The 16624-nt window shown below is 37.4% G+C and overlaps 2 protein-coding genes across 3 annotated transcripts; one reads left to right on the forward strand and one right to left on the reverse strand.

The window, feature by feature from the left end:
- The first annotated feature begins 312 nt into the window (after positions 1 to 312).
- On the forward strand, positions 313 to 3814 carry LOC127791070 (nuclear transcription factor Y subunit C-1). 2 transcript variants are annotated; one of them, XM_052320816.1, is made up of 3 exons: positions 313 to 1036; positions 1212 to 1306; positions 3591 to 3814. In XM_052320816.1, exons 1-2 carry the CDS (start codon positions 378 to 380, stop codon positions 1216 to 1218), a joined length of 666 nt encoding a protein of 221 aa, XP_052176776.1. In that variant the 5' UTR covers positions 313 to 377; the 3' UTR covers positions 1219 to 1306; positions 3591 to 3814. The 2 variants fall into 2 exon arrangements, with proteins under 2 accessions (XP_052176776.1, XP_052176777.1); XM_052320817.1 differs by lacking the exon at positions 1212 to 1306.
- An 841-nt stretch (positions 3815 to 4655) lies between these two features.
- LOC127790575 (uncharacterized) lies at positions 4656 to 15988 on the reverse strand. The gene is made up of 3 exons (XM_052320147.1): positions 15831 to 15988; positions 6069 to 6225; positions 4656 to 4857 (listed from the first exon to the last, which is right to left on the reverse strand). Exons 1-3 carry the CDS (start codon positions 15831 to 15833, stop codon positions 4811 to 4813), a joined length of 207 nt encoding a protein of 68 aa, XP_052176107.1. The 5' UTR covers positions 15834 to 15988; the 3' UTR covers positions 4656 to 4810.
- Positions 15989 to 16624: the final 636 nt, after the last annotated feature.

The raw sequence follows: 16624 nt of genomic DNA on the forward strand, positions 1-16624 counted from the left end.
TAATGGTTAATGTGATATTAAATTTAAAAAAAATAATTTATTTGAGATTTTTTAAATAAAATAATAAAAATAATCTCTAATTTAAAAATGTAATAATAAGTGACTGGCAAGTGCACAGTGTTTGGAAGTGAGATATTATTGAGAAAGTAAATAAAAAAGAAAAAGGGCTATCACAGAAGAATCTTTCGCCACAAGTGTACCTTATCCTATCCGCACCCAAACACAGCCCACCAATACTTTACGGAGGCCCCACCCCACGCCTGACAGAGACGCCCAGCCTAGAGCTCCGAAACCAACTATAATAACTCTCTCTCTCTCTCTCACTCTCTATTTCAGAGCCTTTGTCCGAGAAGATACCTCCGATTTCGCGTCGGAAAATGGAGAACAACCAACAGCCACCGCCCACGGCGGCGCAGCCGGCCCCGGCCTTCCCCCAGCCGCTGCAGCAGCAGCCCTACCATCACCTTCTCCAGCAGCAGCAGCAGCAGCTCCAGATGTTCTGGAACTACCAGCGCCAAGAGATCGAGCAAGTGAACGACTTCAAGAACCACCAGCTCCCCCTCGCTCGGATCAAGAAGATCATGAAGGCCGACGAGGACGTGCGCATGATCTCCGCCGAGGCGCCGATCCTCTTCGCCAAGGCCTGTGAGCTCTTCATCTTGGAGCTCACCATCCGGTCCTGGATCCACGCCGAGGAGAACAAGCGCCGGACGCTCCAGAAGAACGACATCGCCGCCGCCATCACCAGGACCGATATCTTCGATTTCTTGGTGGACATTGTGCCCAGGGACGAGATCAAGGACGAGGGGGGGCTAGGGTTGGTTGGCGCGACGGCCAGCGGGCTGCCATACTACTACCCACCCATGGGGCAGCCTGCGCCGGCGCCGGGGGTGATGATTGGCCGGCCGGCGGTGGATCCGGCGGTGTACGTGCAGCCGCCGCCATCCCAGGCTTGGCAGTCGGTGTGGCAGGCGGCCGACGACGGGTCCTACGCTAGTGGTGGGAGCGGCGGGCAGGCCAATCTCGACGGGCAAGGGTATGCTTTTGTTTCTTAAATTTTTCGCAGATCTGAGGATCTTAGAATTAAGGTTCCTGATTCTTTCTTTTCATTTCTTGCATTTATTTTTTCCTATGCTTAGATGGCTTATTCTATTCATAATGTTTGGTGTTCTATTTCTGGTATTGGACTGGCATTCTGTGGTCGTGGAAAGATTTTAATCATCGATGTAGTCTTCAAATGGTTTTTGCTTAAAGGATGTAGTTTGTGTTCATGTTTGGCTGTGTCAAGCTTCTAAATTCTCTTCAGGTAATTTTCATATTGCCACTCCTGATGTTGCACATCTCAATTCATTAGTAAAATGTTGATTGATGGTTGGTTTTGGTTTAGCTCTTGGTTTCTGAAATTTAATGCGCATCCCAACTGCATCAGGGCTGACAATATGAAAATATGCCCTCCTCCTTGGCTATGAATCACTTAATTTGGGATTTTACGCACCATTCTGTTCTTTTAAGTTGCCCTATCTTAAAATTGGCTTCAGTCACTATTTAGTTGCCCTGTGTGGCATCAATCTACTTTAAAGTTTGTTGATTCTATTTTTGAACTCGAGCAGTCTTTGCTTGCGAGCTTGAGAAAATTGTTTCATTTATTTTTCTTGTGGTCATAAATATTCTCCACCCGTTTGTATAATATTTAGATAGTTGGTCTGAAGATCAGTAAAGGAGTAAAATAATGTGAATCGGTAAGAACTTTGTTTAGATCTCTTAGCCATTATATTTTCACATAAATAATGGATTTATTGATCATAATTGTACATGAGAAAGGTGCCATAGATTATGCTATTATGGATGAAAAAAACGAATGTATAGATGCCAAACGAGAAATTTTTAAGGAGTAACTTTAGAATCAAGAGGTTAAAAGATAATTATCACTATTACAATGTAATATGGATTGTGACCTTAATGGAAACAAAATTATTGAAGACCAAAAGTACCAAAGAGGATAATTTCGTTACCTAGATTTTAGCAGTTGAAAGGATGGGGACTGGTGCTAGTGAGGCTCAAAATAAGGCATGATGAATTAAGTGGTGGACTGCTTTAGGTTTCTCAGATTGAAAACAACCTATGAGATTAAAAGGAATAATTTTATGTGATAGTTGTAACACCAATCATGCTTTATGGTGTAGACTGATGGTCAAGTAAGACTTTAACATATTAGCAAAATGTAATTAAGATAAGAATGTTTATGTAATTGTTTACAAAATTAAGAGATGGTTTTCAGCCAGGAAACTTGAAATGATAGAGGTAAGGGACATGGAAGATAAAAGAAGAGAAAATCCATTAAGATAAAGCACTAGACTAGTGGTGCTATGCAGATGGAGATGTCCCTTTTCATAATTCAATAAACTTAAGTAGTAGACCAATTAGGCATCCTTCCTGGCTCAATTGCCCCTCACGAGATTGTATGCCTGGGGAGTGTATAATACATATTGTTGAAGGTTCTTTGGTTAGTGGACTGACAGGAGTCCTGAGACAATGTGGTAGTTTTGAAGCTAGTACAGTGTTCTAATTATTGCCATTCCCCTGCCCCCCCCCCCCCCCCCCCCCCCCAACCCATGAGAATGAGTAGCATTCTTGTTTTGCTGTTTTTGGTAGAGTCAATTTCTTTTTCAGCCAAACCAAATATTTGATAGAATCAATTTCTTTGTCAGATTTGTCAAAACAAAGAAGTTAGATAATCAAACTTATTTAGTTTGATTTCTAATATTATGAAATTTTCTGCATTGTATATAAGTCTGTCATAGCACAACAGCAATGTCACCTGATGTTCAGTTGAGGTGTATTTGATAATTATAGGCAGTCGACTTCAATTGTGCTATAGAAGGATCTCTCATCCTTACCAAAGTGAATATAAAAATGAATCATGTATAATCTCAAGTTCAGATCCTTAAACTGCTGTTCAAACGGGTATGGTTCTCGATGAATATTTGGTGCTAAAGGTTTGTTTCAGTTTGGTCTTAGAGCCTTCAATTTGACCCCAGCTAATTAAAGTCAAGTCCAAGTGGTGGTGGTGTAGAGAAATTCAATGAGATTCTTCTGCCATCGGGTTTTAGGTCTTTGGTTTGGTGAGAAGATATGACATACAAGGTGTTCTTGCTTCTAACGCTAAATGAGAATACATTTTTACTTGCATGAAACGGAATGTGTATCTGTAGGTATTATCTTCCTTGTGAAACGGACTACTAATTAGAGGCACATGAAAAGGAGAGCTAGAGAAGCAGAAAAGTGCTCTTAAAACTTAACCAAAAGAAAAGCACGTTCTTAAAACTTCATCATTGCCCGAGATCTGCCATAGCTTATGAAATAGAACTCTGGTTTTGTTTGATCTCCCAGCTGTTTCTTCCTAAGTTGCTCATAAGCTTCATTAAAAGCTATCAACTCTTCTGAGATGCAATTCATAATGGTGGTTGTGCTTATTTTTACAATTGAAATAAAGGTTTAATATGCAATTGTTGTATTACTTAATTCCTGTTACGGACTTAAATATGAAAGATGTATCATTAAGACGTCGCGCGTCTTCTCTTCACTTGCAGTTAATTTGCGGAGATTTGAATCCTATGATCTGAAAGATGGAGGGCTCCTTGGCTTTGTTCATGCTATTGGAATTTTGTTATTTGCCAATTATAAATACTTGGCTTGGCTGCTAATTATATAATTTATGTCAGAATCAAGCAACGACTGTGCACTGTTAGAAACAAAGCTCTTAAATCTTCATCATGTGCAGTTACAGAATCGCTTCTGCGAAGCTTCTCTATCACCATTTATGTGCAGCTCATCTCACCTCCTCTCTTGTTTTAAGTTCATTTGAGGAACTTGTGTGCAATTTGGCACTGTTTCTTCTTGTTCTCAGTCTAAACTAACCAACCAACCAAACTAACCAACTGGGGATTGATTTGATTTCTCCCAATTTTATTATTTTTCTTATTTATCCCTAGCAAGAAGAAGCCCATTAAAGTTATGTTCGGAATAGGATTTGTAGAAGGAAAGAAAAATTCAAACAAGCACTAATAATGATAATAATAAAAGATGTTCGCATATGCATATTCGAGTGAGTGAGTAACTTTATTTTACCTGATCTAGAATGGGTATATATTTTAATGATATGTAGTTTAACAAGCTCCAATATTAGTCACTTCACAGAAGTATCTTCACCTTTGAATATCTTAGTGCCGTTTGGAAAGATTGTTGATAAGTTTATCTTTTATAAAATTATAAAAATAAAAACTGAAAATGACATTTGATGTAAATTTTGTTTGTTTTATTTGGTGATTAAATATGTTCATTAACTCACTGATATTAACAAAAAGCTCTTGCATAAAAAATAAAAAATTGACCCCCCTTTTTTAATTTCTTTCTTCTTCCACCCGACCTTGACCCTAAACCCTGACCTGCCAATTACTTAGGGGTCAGACATCATTTTCGTGAACATAAGAAAGAGTAGAAGGAAGAGTAGTCGACTTTGGTAGGTCCAATTACAACAATCACAACACTTATTAAGTAATGTTGGATACATAAATTCTAAACTTTTTTAACGACCTGTACCCGCAACCATTTTGGAGGCCCGAATAAAAAAAATAAAACAATTGCTAAGTTCCAAGTAGATCAGCAGGAAGTTAAGTCATCTTGCTTCTGTAAAAAAGAAACAATGTGCATACTGCATAGCATTACATGATCTCTTGCTACACAAGACAAAAGAGTTGATTCCACACAAAACAAGAGATTGAACAAAGCTCTCAAAGAGTAAACTCCTTATTCAAGCCATGCCTCCACTAGTTGCCGTCCGGATTATCTGAAACAGAGCTGGTAAACACAAAAGAGAATAAACCCGCGCTTAGTAAACAAACAACAAATCATGTGGAACAAGAAAGGCTCAAAGCTCTGTTATATTTATACCGGCTAATAAAAACTTGCAATGCCATGCGTGAGGGGCTTATACCTAATCCAGTTTAACTATCCTAGCAATCCCCGTTGGCCAAACAACCATCGGGTACTGAAATATTTCTAGCCTCACTCAGTTCTCTACATATCTCAACACACATAAGAATGCTGTATTGCGTTTACAAAGTTAAAATAAAAAAATTGTCTGCCAAAGATGATAAAGGATGCAAAAACAAAGAAAAAGACAGGAAATATGTAAATCTCAAAGGGCAAAAGAAGACTACCAAGGAACAGTACAAGAGGAGGGAAAAAGGGGGGAGTCCCCTCTCTCAGCCACAAAATGAATATAAAAGAGGCCAATTTATTTGTCATTTGAAAATTCTTGCTGTGAACAGGACGCAAGAGGGTTGAAGGTCTAGAGGCTGACATTAAAGAAAGATGAGGGCAATCATCTTTATAAGGTCCTTCACATGTCATGTGGTGCATTTGGGAAAAGGAATCACCAATTGTGAGAAGAGGGTGAGAAATTCTGTGTTGAAAGTTTCAGATTACGGTACTTGGGTGTCCAGGAAGGAGGATCCTTTCTGTGAGAATTTCACCAGTTCCACATATAGTACAAGTTAGCAGGTGTACGAGGATATCATTATGTTTAGATTCCATCAACACTGGCTGCCACATCCTCAGGCTTTGTTCGGGAGAGATATTTAGTAATGGAAGGCAAGTGAGTGGAATGGAATGAAAAATATTTTCTCCTCATTTGGGAGAGCAGGGATGGAAAGTAATGGAAAAAATTTCCTTGTTTGGGATAGCAATGGAAATGGATGGAATGGAAGAGTATTAAACAGCAAATGACCATTATACCTTTTAATGAATAGATAGTGTGATTAAGTCAAAGGCAAGTTTGAACTTTAAAAAACTATCAAGGCCAATGTTGTCAAAACACAAAAGCAAGTTTTCCATTCATTTCCATTTCCTCCACTTCTCCCAACACACTGTTAGTGCTTTGTTAGCTTAATGCTAGTTTTTACTACACAGAGAAGTAGGAAATTGAATTTAGCCGGAAAAAAAAAAAAAGGAAAGGTAGGAAGTTAAATTAAAGAAACTAGAGTGCAATTCGTTAACAAAGAACTCACAGGATCCAATGACAACAAATACGAAGAAACCAAGCACAACAGGACCCACTGGATAAGAACTTGCTTTCTTTGTTGTTGTTTCAGGCACCGCGCCTCTCTTCTTGATGTTCTTCTCAAATCTCTCCACCTTCCGATCTGCAAGCCGCCTTGAGGTAGTCTGGATATGTACAAACAAAAGAAAACCAAATTTAAAAGAGAGAAAAAGGCAATGACTTGAAATTCATAAAAGTATGGCAACAGTCCATAGGAAATAATGATCATTATCCAAGGGTGGGTTCCAAATCTACCAGTACACTACTGCCTCTCAATTAATCCTGCCAAAATGGTCAGATATCCTACTATTAGTTCACCCTTTTCCCAAACGCTCTAACAAGACATATCAGGTTACATCTGATGACCCCATTCTTCCAAGAGATATATGACTGACCATGGTTCCTTCAGCAACATCTAATTTCATATATATATATATATATATATATACTCCCCCTATGTTACAAAAGATATGGCCATAGATAGAGATGATTGAAGATCTAGAATTCATGTGATCGGCCCCACAATGAGAGATTAATCTTTGTGATGATGAGGTATCTTATGCACCTACTTTGTCCTTCTTTAGCTAAATAATATTTGATTATTTGTTATTCACTTATTTAAATATTTATTAATGTTTTAAAAATTTTAATATTTGTAACTTACAAGCAAGCAACAAAGCCAGCCAACAAGTAGCATGCAGCAAGCTGATCTACAACAATTAGATACTTAGATTCTTCAAGTATGGTTTATGTTGCATTATTGTTGTTTTTGTCTTATTGAACCTAGAACTGATCTACAACAATTTGTTTTCTCATGCTTAATTCTATATTTCACTTGTCATTCCATTATTATTGTATTATTGGTTTATGTTGCATTATTGATGTGTCACATTCCTAGGGTTACCTAAGGTTATGATTGGAATTTGGGGAAGAAACTGGATGATAGAATTAAAGGAGGAAGAGAGAAATCAAAGAGAGAGGGGGAGAGGTTAGAGAGGAAACGAGAGAGAGAATTAAGGAGATAAAATCCACTTCATTCATCAACATGCCTTTCTCTACATATTAGGGCCTATTTATAGGCTATTCAATAGTAAATGAAATCTGAAAAATAGCACCCATGTGCTCCTAACAACTCACAAAATACCTCCTACTAACTACTACAACCTTATTACAATAATGCCCTTCTAACTACCCTTGAGTTGTGACATTCCCCTCCCTTTGAAAGGTTTCTTGTCCCCAAGAAACTTATTACAACCAAGCCATTGTTTCTTCATCCAGTGCCCATTTTCACCCATTGGTTTCTTCTTCGCTTTTCCTTCTTCTTATCTTATTTTTTCCTTCTCTTTTGATTTCTTTTTTCTTTCTCCTCAGCAGCAACAACATTATGTCTTCTTGCCACACTAATGGAAACATGAGTAAGCAAAACAACAAGGGTCTCGGTCCCTTTAACAAAGAATTCCTTCCCTTTCTTCCTTTCATCTTGCTTCGCTTTATCCTTCTGCGTTCTCCATTGCTCCAGATCAAAAACATACTACTGGAAGGTTTTAGTGTAATCAATTTCATGCAAGCATCCTCCCTTAACCTCTAACCAATCTTGAACTTCCCTCCATTGGTTATCCACTTCAATTAAGGCACAAATTTCCCTCCAATTGACTGATTTCTCAATTGGAGTTACCTGATCCATAGTGGGTAATTCAGCAACTCCTTCCATTCCTATTCTTTCGAGAGAAATAGATTTAAGATCTCCACAATCTAAGGCTATTGTGGTCGTTTCCATTCCAAGATCTTTGGCTCCCAGATTGCTAGCGAACATCTCGGCTTCATCCTCAACAGTTACCTCCTCCCACGGTGTCATATTGAGGGTTTTAGCATCTGGATTCTCAATATCGGTAGGAGTGCTTGAGATGCTGCCAATCATCGGACTGCCATCCCCAATTCTTCAATCCCTTCTTCCACTTCCTTTTCTTCCTCATCAGCTTCATGCATCTCCAAATTAACAGCCTTAGAAGCTCCATTGATAATATAAATTTTGGTCCTTTCTTCAAACCGATTACACAAGTCAATTATAAACTGCGGCTAGCTCAATTCCACCCTTCCCCAGCTCCAATTCTAGAACCAAACATATGGAATTCCACTCAGATTAGCTGCAGCCATTTTTACCTTCTCCTTTTCAGCTACTCGGTGTTAGTAGAACACCCGTTCACATTGTCGGATCCACCATTTTGGTCTGTCCTTGTCAAACACTGGAATAGCCAATGGAGCAAGAGTGGGCAAATCGGCACTTAGAATTGAGGTCAATAAAGTCCGATTAGCAGTCTGCAACTTATGTGAACACAAGATCAAAAAATGGTCCAGTTGCTTACGGAGGTCCTTAATTTCCTTTGCTGCAGCGATTAGTCCTTCGACCATCTCCTCGGTCCAATTCCTTGAAATTGCACCCTGTAACAACCTTTAAGGATCAGCCTCTAAACATCCCTTCGGTAACTCCTCATTGTATTAAAATTCAACAATCCTTAATCCCCGATGCAGGAGCAACCTCCAAAGTTCAGTTGTTGTTGAACAGCCTCCAATAATCGCCTGATCCGAAATGCAGACGTGACAATCACTCGGCTCCCTAAGTCTCCTTCAAAATCAAATCAGAATCGCTGTAGATCAGCAATCGCCCACCTCTGTAATAGCTTCCAAAGACTACAAGCTGCTTCTGGAAAATATCGATTCCCTTCTTACCACTTCCAACCGTAGCTTCCTACTTGCCTCAACCTCAATTCAGCCATGGTTGATCTCCAGGTTGCCCAATCAAATTTGCCTAACCGTTTGGTGTTAGGACAAATCAATGCGGCAACCACAGCATGCACCTAAAGCTGGATTTCTCTTTCTGGATCCCACGTTGCATGGCCTTGCTGCCTTCTGATCACAAACAACAACACATCACGCGTCACACGTACTAGTCTGTTACTTAACCTGACAGAATCAAATCACCTTCAGATCAAGTAAGCAGTAACCAAAAGTTGATCGCAACAGCCAATAGTGACTTCCCTTCCAGTTGGAATCAGTGTCTTTGTCTCTCAATTCAATTAATCCGACCGATCTCAGGTAATAAATTGGAGCAGCTCACTAAGCGATGACTCCAGACTTCAGAAACACGATCAAAATCCAAGCAATTTCCAATTCATACCATTCGAGAATCTGAAGGAAACTTCTCGAAGCACATGAAATTAACGAATGACAAATTCGAACCTGACAAAGAGGCTTCCGAATCGATTGCTAGCTTCCTTCGGTCAATCAAATTCAATAATCGCCCCAACCCATGCCCAATCACCGTCCAATTTGCTCCAAAATTTCCCAAAGTTTGTTGCTTCTTGAATCTCTTTCCGTAACTTGTTCGATTCCACACCCAATCACCGACCAGTTTCTCGTTTTTGGTGCTACTTCCGCTACGCCCTCTAATTCGCTTGAAATTTTAAATCAATGTCCAGTCAGAACTCTTTCAACTTGCAACGCCTTCCTGATTTTGATTTTACAACTGAAGATAGCCTTTCGATTCCGAGCATCAACCTCTGTCAAACCTTGCTACAAATCCCTGATTCTGAAGGCTGCCTAATCGGATACGATTTTGCTTCGTCACTTCTTCTGTGATTCAACACACCTCAATTCTGAGTCACTCGCCTGATCTCAAATCACTCGAAATCCGCCGAATCTCAACACCAATTCGAGTCGCCCTCCTCCATTTAATGATAAAATCAATATTAGGGAAATAAAATTCACTTCATTCATCAACATGCTTTTCTCTACATATTAGGGCCTATTTATAGGCTATTCAATAGTAAATAAAATCTGGAAAATAGCACTCATGTGCTCCTAACAACTCACAAAATACCTCCTACTAACTACTATGCCCTTCTAATTACCCTTGAGTTGTGACATGATGCTTTTCAACTTTGATATAATTGAAAATAATATCAAATTACATCACAAAGTTAAAAAACAAAAACAAAAAACAGCAGTTTTCCTAGGCCCCGCCTAGGTGCCAGGCCCCTGCCTAGCGCCTGACTAGCGCTTAGCACTTTTTAGAACATTGGTTGAAACCCATTGGTTGGCATGTTCGGTCTTTCAAGGTCATAAACAATAGGATCTTCATAAATGTGCAAGTCATCAATATCCACCCACAGTGACAATCAAAACTCAACAAAAATTATAATAAATACCTTGCCCTTTCAATCTTGCAAGCTAATATGGTAATGGTCAGAGTGATCACTATAACATATATATTTCTAGTTCCCGTTGGTGGTGTACTTGATCCACAAACATTGCAATGGATTAGTTCTAATAATTGGTATCCCATTTATTAGCTTATTCTTGTTGTTCCTTCCCCTAAAATGATTGTTAAACTAGTTACCGAATCTATTATTCTTGTTGTTCTTATTATTATTTTGATTGTGATGATTTCCAGAAGGATTAACCATGGAATTGTACTCCATTTGAGGATTCAAAAGTGACCTATTCTCTTCAAACATGCACTTATTACCTAGATTAAGGTCAATTCTCATTGTCCATGCCTAATTTCCTCGGGAGAGTCAATCCATGATGATGATAGTTTACCCCTATATATGACATCATCCTCATCATCACAAGTCTTAACTCCACTAGGTGAGATTTGATACATGAATCAACACTACCTCCAAGTATCAATGTAGCAGTACTAGCCCATTTTCACATCATTAGGGCAGTACAACACATCTTCAGGAGGGTTACACCCTAGAAAAATAATATTTTTTTCTATAATTCATACTGAGAAAATCAAATTTATGTTGGTTGTCAACTACATAATGCAAACTGTAATACCCGAAAAACTTTCAGGTAAGAAATATGAGGTTTCAAAGGAAATCGGTATCAGAATAGCCCGAGAAAATGTCCGAATCGACTAGAGGGAATGCCCAGGGGCTCATATACCTAAGGAAATAGACATATACCTATTAAAAATCTCAAGAAATGATTTTTAGCATCGAAAGAAATTGGATCAAGAATGATTTTCGGTATAGCTAAAATACAACTATGATTCTGGCTGAAAAACTAAATTATCGTAGGAGACTTTCGAGAGGTTAACGGAACTCAAGAAAGTTTATATTTAGTATGTAGAACAACCCTTCAATGGTTTCAGGAAAAACAAAAGGATTTACGATCAAAATGAAGATTTGGGCCTAAGTGCAATTTCTCGAATTTGCCCGAGAGAGGTCGAAATGTCATTTCCTCAGAATTTTAGAGGAAGAAATAAAGAGTTCAAAACTTGAGGAACTCAATAGAAGTTATAGAAAGTTTAGGGGCTTCATTGAAAGGCCAAAATGTAAAAAAGTCAAAATAAATGGGCAAAAGTGCAATTTCCAAAACATAGAAGTTGTCATGGCAGACCAAACCTCTGGCCACCCTTCCCATCACTGAATTCGGTGACGGAAGACCCAAGAAATTGGCAAGGGACATCGGGGCAAGGCCCCATAATCAATGTTGGCTGACAATCGGCCTTGGCTTGGTCGAAAATGGCCAAATTTTCGAACGAAAGCAACCATAATTTACCTTCGGTAAATTAGCTTTTGGGCAACTTTCGGTGCGTTTTGGATTGATCTGGGGCATAGGAAGGCCTTAGTGGCTTTGGGTGAACCAAGATCCATCATTTTGGAGTTCGAATTTGGCTATAAATAGAGGATATAGTGGCCGAAAGTATTGCAAGATTTGAGCTTCAAATCAACCTCATTTTTTAACAAATTGAGGCACCAAACCATAGGGTTTTTGTTGCCCATGAGGTGAGGATCATTTCTGGATATTTTTCCAGAATTTTTTCCATCTTATTTCTATTTTTACTCTATTTTCTTTTATTTTCAGCATTTAAAAAATAATAAAAATTATCTCCAGTCATCTTTTCCGACGCTGGCACACCGGAAAATTAAACTGACTATACCAAAAGATAGCTTACCTTGAGTCGATCACTCTAACCAGATTTGAGCTTGAAACAACACCGGAAGACCTCCCTCCAAGCAAAAATCAGTCCAGCTCAGGTGAGATTCAATTTTTCTGGCGAAGCTCTGATGACCCCTCAAATGAACTCCAAAATTCTTCAAAATCTCCAAAACTGATTCTCACCTCATGGGCAACAAAAGCCCTATGGTTTGGTGCCTCAATTTGTTAAAAAATGAGGTCAATTTGAAGCTCAAATCTTACAAAACCTTCAGCCATTATATCCTCTATTTATATCCAAATTCGAACCCCAAAACGACGAATCTTGCTTCACCCAAAGCCACTAACGCCTTCCCGTGCCCTAAATTAGTCCAAAACGCACCGAAAGTTGCCCAAAAGCTAATTTACCGAAGGTAAATTATGGTTGCTTTCGGCCGAAAATTCGGCCATTTTCGACCAAACCAAGGCCGATTGTCAGCCAAGATTGATTATGGGGCCTTACCCCGACGTCCCTTGCCAATTTCTTGGGTCTTCCGTTACCGAATTCAGTGATAGAAAAGGTGGCCAAAGGCTTGGTCTGCCATAGCAGCTTCCAAGTTTTGGAAATTGCACTTTTGCCCCTTCATTTTGACTTTTTTACATTTTGGCCTTTCAATGAAGCCCCTGAACTTTCTATAACTTCTATTGAGTTCCTCAAGTTTTGAACTCTTTATTTCTTCCTCTAAAATTCTGAAAAAAATGACATTTCGACCTCTCTTGGGCAAATTCGAGAAATTGCACTTAGACTCAAATCTTCATTTTGATCGTAAATCCTTTTGTTTCTTCCTGAAACCATTGAAGGGTTGTTCTACATACTAAATATGAACTTTCTTGAGTTCCGTTGACCTCTCGAAAGTCTCCTACGATAATTCAGTTTTTCAGCCAGAATCATAGTTGTATTTTAGCTGTACTGAAAATCATTCTTGATCCAATTTCTCTCGACGCTAAAAATCATTTCTTAAGATTCTTAATAGGTATATGCCTATTTCCTTAGGTATATGAGCCCCCGGGCATTCCCTCTAGTCGATTCAAACATTTTCTCGAGCTATTCTGATACCGATTTCCTTTAAAACCTCATATTTCTTACCCGAAAGTTTTTCGAGTATACATTCTCCTGTAAGCTATCTTCTGGTATAGTCAGTTTAATTTTCCAGTGTGCCGGCGCCAGAGAAGATGACCAGAGATAATTTTTATTATTTTTTAAATGCTGAAAATAAAGGAAAATAGAGTAAAAATAGAAATAAGATGAAAAAAATTCTGGAAAAATATCCAGAAATACAAAAATGAATAGTTTACGTTTATGAATTTTTATTTGGAAAATTTCATGAGAAAATAATTATTTTAAATTTTTGAAAGGAAACTTAATTAGAAAAAAAATAGTAAGAGGTTTTGGAAAATTCCCAGAAAATTTCTAGAGATTGGTTAGGAATTTTCATGAAGAACCATTGAAGAAATTACTTGATTAGGCATTTATTTTGAATTTTGGAAGAATTTTTTACTATGAAAATAGAGGAAAATAGGAAAATTAGAGGAAAATTATGAAAAAATTCTGGAAAAATTATATTATTGATTTTAGTTGGAAATTACTGGTCAGGAAGTGATTGGCCAAGGAGTTTGAGGATTCGCAAGATTTTTTAGGTTGACACGTATTTCGAGATAAGTCAAAATTATGTCCAAGGTGAGTGATTTTATCTCAAAAACTTATACATGTTATATTTTGGCTATGTTGAGCATGATAGTCATGAAAATGGCTAAGTTATATGTATTATATGAGCATCTTATCATATTTATACATGTATTGTCGCATCGATGTATTATGATTACTATGATTTTTCCATGGCACGATATTATTGGCATATTGATATTCGTGTCAGGTTGGGATGTCGCCTTGATAGTGTAGCCGTAAATTCTCTAAGGGCAAATGATGGAACAACGTTAGGATTATCTTGAAAGTAGGTCGGGATTCTGCCTAAGGTTCTGTACCGAGCTGGTGAGCCAGGGAAGTTGCACTAGGGCACATGTTCATTCACATTATTACATCATGCATTCATGTAACTGTCATTTTAACCCTCACCTAAAAGATTCATCTTCTAATGTTGGACGTATGTCCCTGGAATATTCAACGTTCCAGGCGAGTCAAGCAGTTGGAAGAGCAAAGGAGTAATCGAGACATGAGCATGATGGAGATTGTAATGGGTCCTAAGCCAGGGCTAGGACAAGTTATCATGTTTAATTGATTTACTTTATTTTAGTTATTGTAATGTTATGCTGATTAAGTAGTGTGTATAAACTCGTGGATGTTATGATTCGTTACTAAGGCTTTTTTAGGTTTCGATCTTATTCCACTGGTAATTATGAATTTCATTTCCTTAATATTAATTTTGAGAATTGATATTATGCGAATGTGTTGAGAATTTTAGTTTGATTCATGTATAAAAAAAAAAATCCTAGCATATGATATAACGCCCCGAAGAGGCTGGGGTGTTACACAAACCTCCTCATTTTGTACTCGCTTTAGACTAATTGTGATAAGCATTAACACCTTCAATATTAAAAGCATTGAAAATTTTAACAGGCACAGGTTATTTTAAAATCCTCACTAAAAGTTATTCCACTAGCTTTTGCCTTTCATAATGATTATTTGAATTCTAAAATTGCTCTCCTATAGGCTTTTTGATCTGTAGTGGGATTAAGGCTTGACATGATGATATTGTTGTATCCCATCTCTGTAATAACAGAGTCTGGGGAGAAGAAAATCAGCACACAAAAATAGATTCTGGACAATAAAACTTGAACAAATCACTTTTCTTTTTTACAGAAGAAGTTCTAACATGCCTTTAGAACATTAGAAATTTATACAGAAAACAGTAAACCTAGTGCAGGAAAATAACAAGATCATTCTGTCCAGGCAATCGGATTTTATTTATTTTAAAAAAATCAGAATTTTTAACACAGTTTACAAAAGAAAAAATGATTGTAGAAATTTAGTTCTACAGGAAACAGTGTACACAAAAACTAGAACTGAATAAGGATCTAAATAATCAAGCCTGTGAATGCTGCGAGGGGTCAAGTGCGCTATCTGAATGCAAAGAATCCCTTGAATTGAAGGTTTTTGATGGAATCTGTGTCCCCAAAATTCAACCCATAACATCCGACAATCACTTAATGCTCACGTACACGAGTGATCCATAATTTCCATATGAACCCGTGGTGTTTAGGTTGCTTAGAATTAGATTATACAGAAAAATACAATACAGAATGTAGGAAGAAGAAGAAGACGAAAGGGACAAAGGACAAAGTTAACGAGTCGGCCAAAAGGCCTTCCTAAAAAGACCCTAAAAATCAAGGCAATGCTTAGGAGCTTGTTTTACACCACGAATATAGGGATTAGGGACTTCACGCGCTTCATGTTCTTCTTCCCAACCACGACTGACCAGTCCTTATCTCTAATTGCAATTAAATTAACTCGACGTGCACAGAAAAAACACAAAATTACAGAGCCCAACAACCATCAAAATCATGATAAAAACGAGCGAAAACCAGAGGAATTCGACACAGATCTGACAGATCTAGCACTAGAAACGACAACTCAGAAGCATCTGGCTTGTGCATCAAAACTACCAACCACAGAACACGAAAGTAAGATTAATATCAAGCAAAAGCGACAATTAGGAAGCTGATACCAAACCAGGGACGACAAGACTTCATGAATATGGAGAAAAGCATGATCGGCCAGAGAAATTACCATGGTTGAAACACAGATCTGCAGCCGGCGATGGGGGGAGAGAGAGAGAGAGAGAGAGAGAGAGAGATTCTGGATCGAAGATGGAGGCTTTCTTTCCTTTCTCTTATGGAAAACGCGTGCCCGTGGTCACGTTTATGGAGGAAGAGAACGCGTGCCCGTGGTCACGTTTTCGGCAACTGACGTGGAATCAGGAAATTTATTTATAATTAAATAATTCATAATAATTTTATTTAAAATTAATAACTGATTTAATAAATTAATAATTTATTTAATTTTAATAACTGATTTATTTAAAATTAATAACTGATTTAATTTTAATAACTGATTTATTTAAAATTAATAATAACTGATTTATTTAAAATTAATAACTGATTTAATTTTAATAACTGATTTATTTAAAATTAATAACTGATTTAATTTTAATAACTGATTTATTTAAAATTAATAATAACTGATTTATTTAAAATTAATAACTGATTTAATTTTAATAACTGATTTATTTAAAATTAATAACTGATTTATTAAATCAGTTATTAATTTTAAATAAAATTATTATGAATTTTAATAAAATTATTATAAATTTTAGGCTTAATACATCTTAAAATTCCTCAACTATTATAAAATATGACATTGAGTCTTTCATCTAAAAAATCTCAAGATTCAGTCTTTAAATAATTAAAAAAATATCTTTTTAGTCCTTGCCGTCAATGCGAGTAAACGACTCCATTATGTTTGTCTTAAACCTATATATACACACATATATATATACACCTGGCTCTATATATATATATATA

Source organism: Diospyros lotus, chromosome 14 (assembly GCF_014633365.1).
Source record: "Diospyros lotus cultivar Yz01 chromosome 14, ASM1463336v1, whole genome shotgun sequence".
Classification (NCBI taxonomy): domain Eukaryota; kingdom Viridiplantae; phylum Streptophyta; class Magnoliopsida; order Ericales; family Ebenaceae; genus Diospyros; species Diospyros lotus.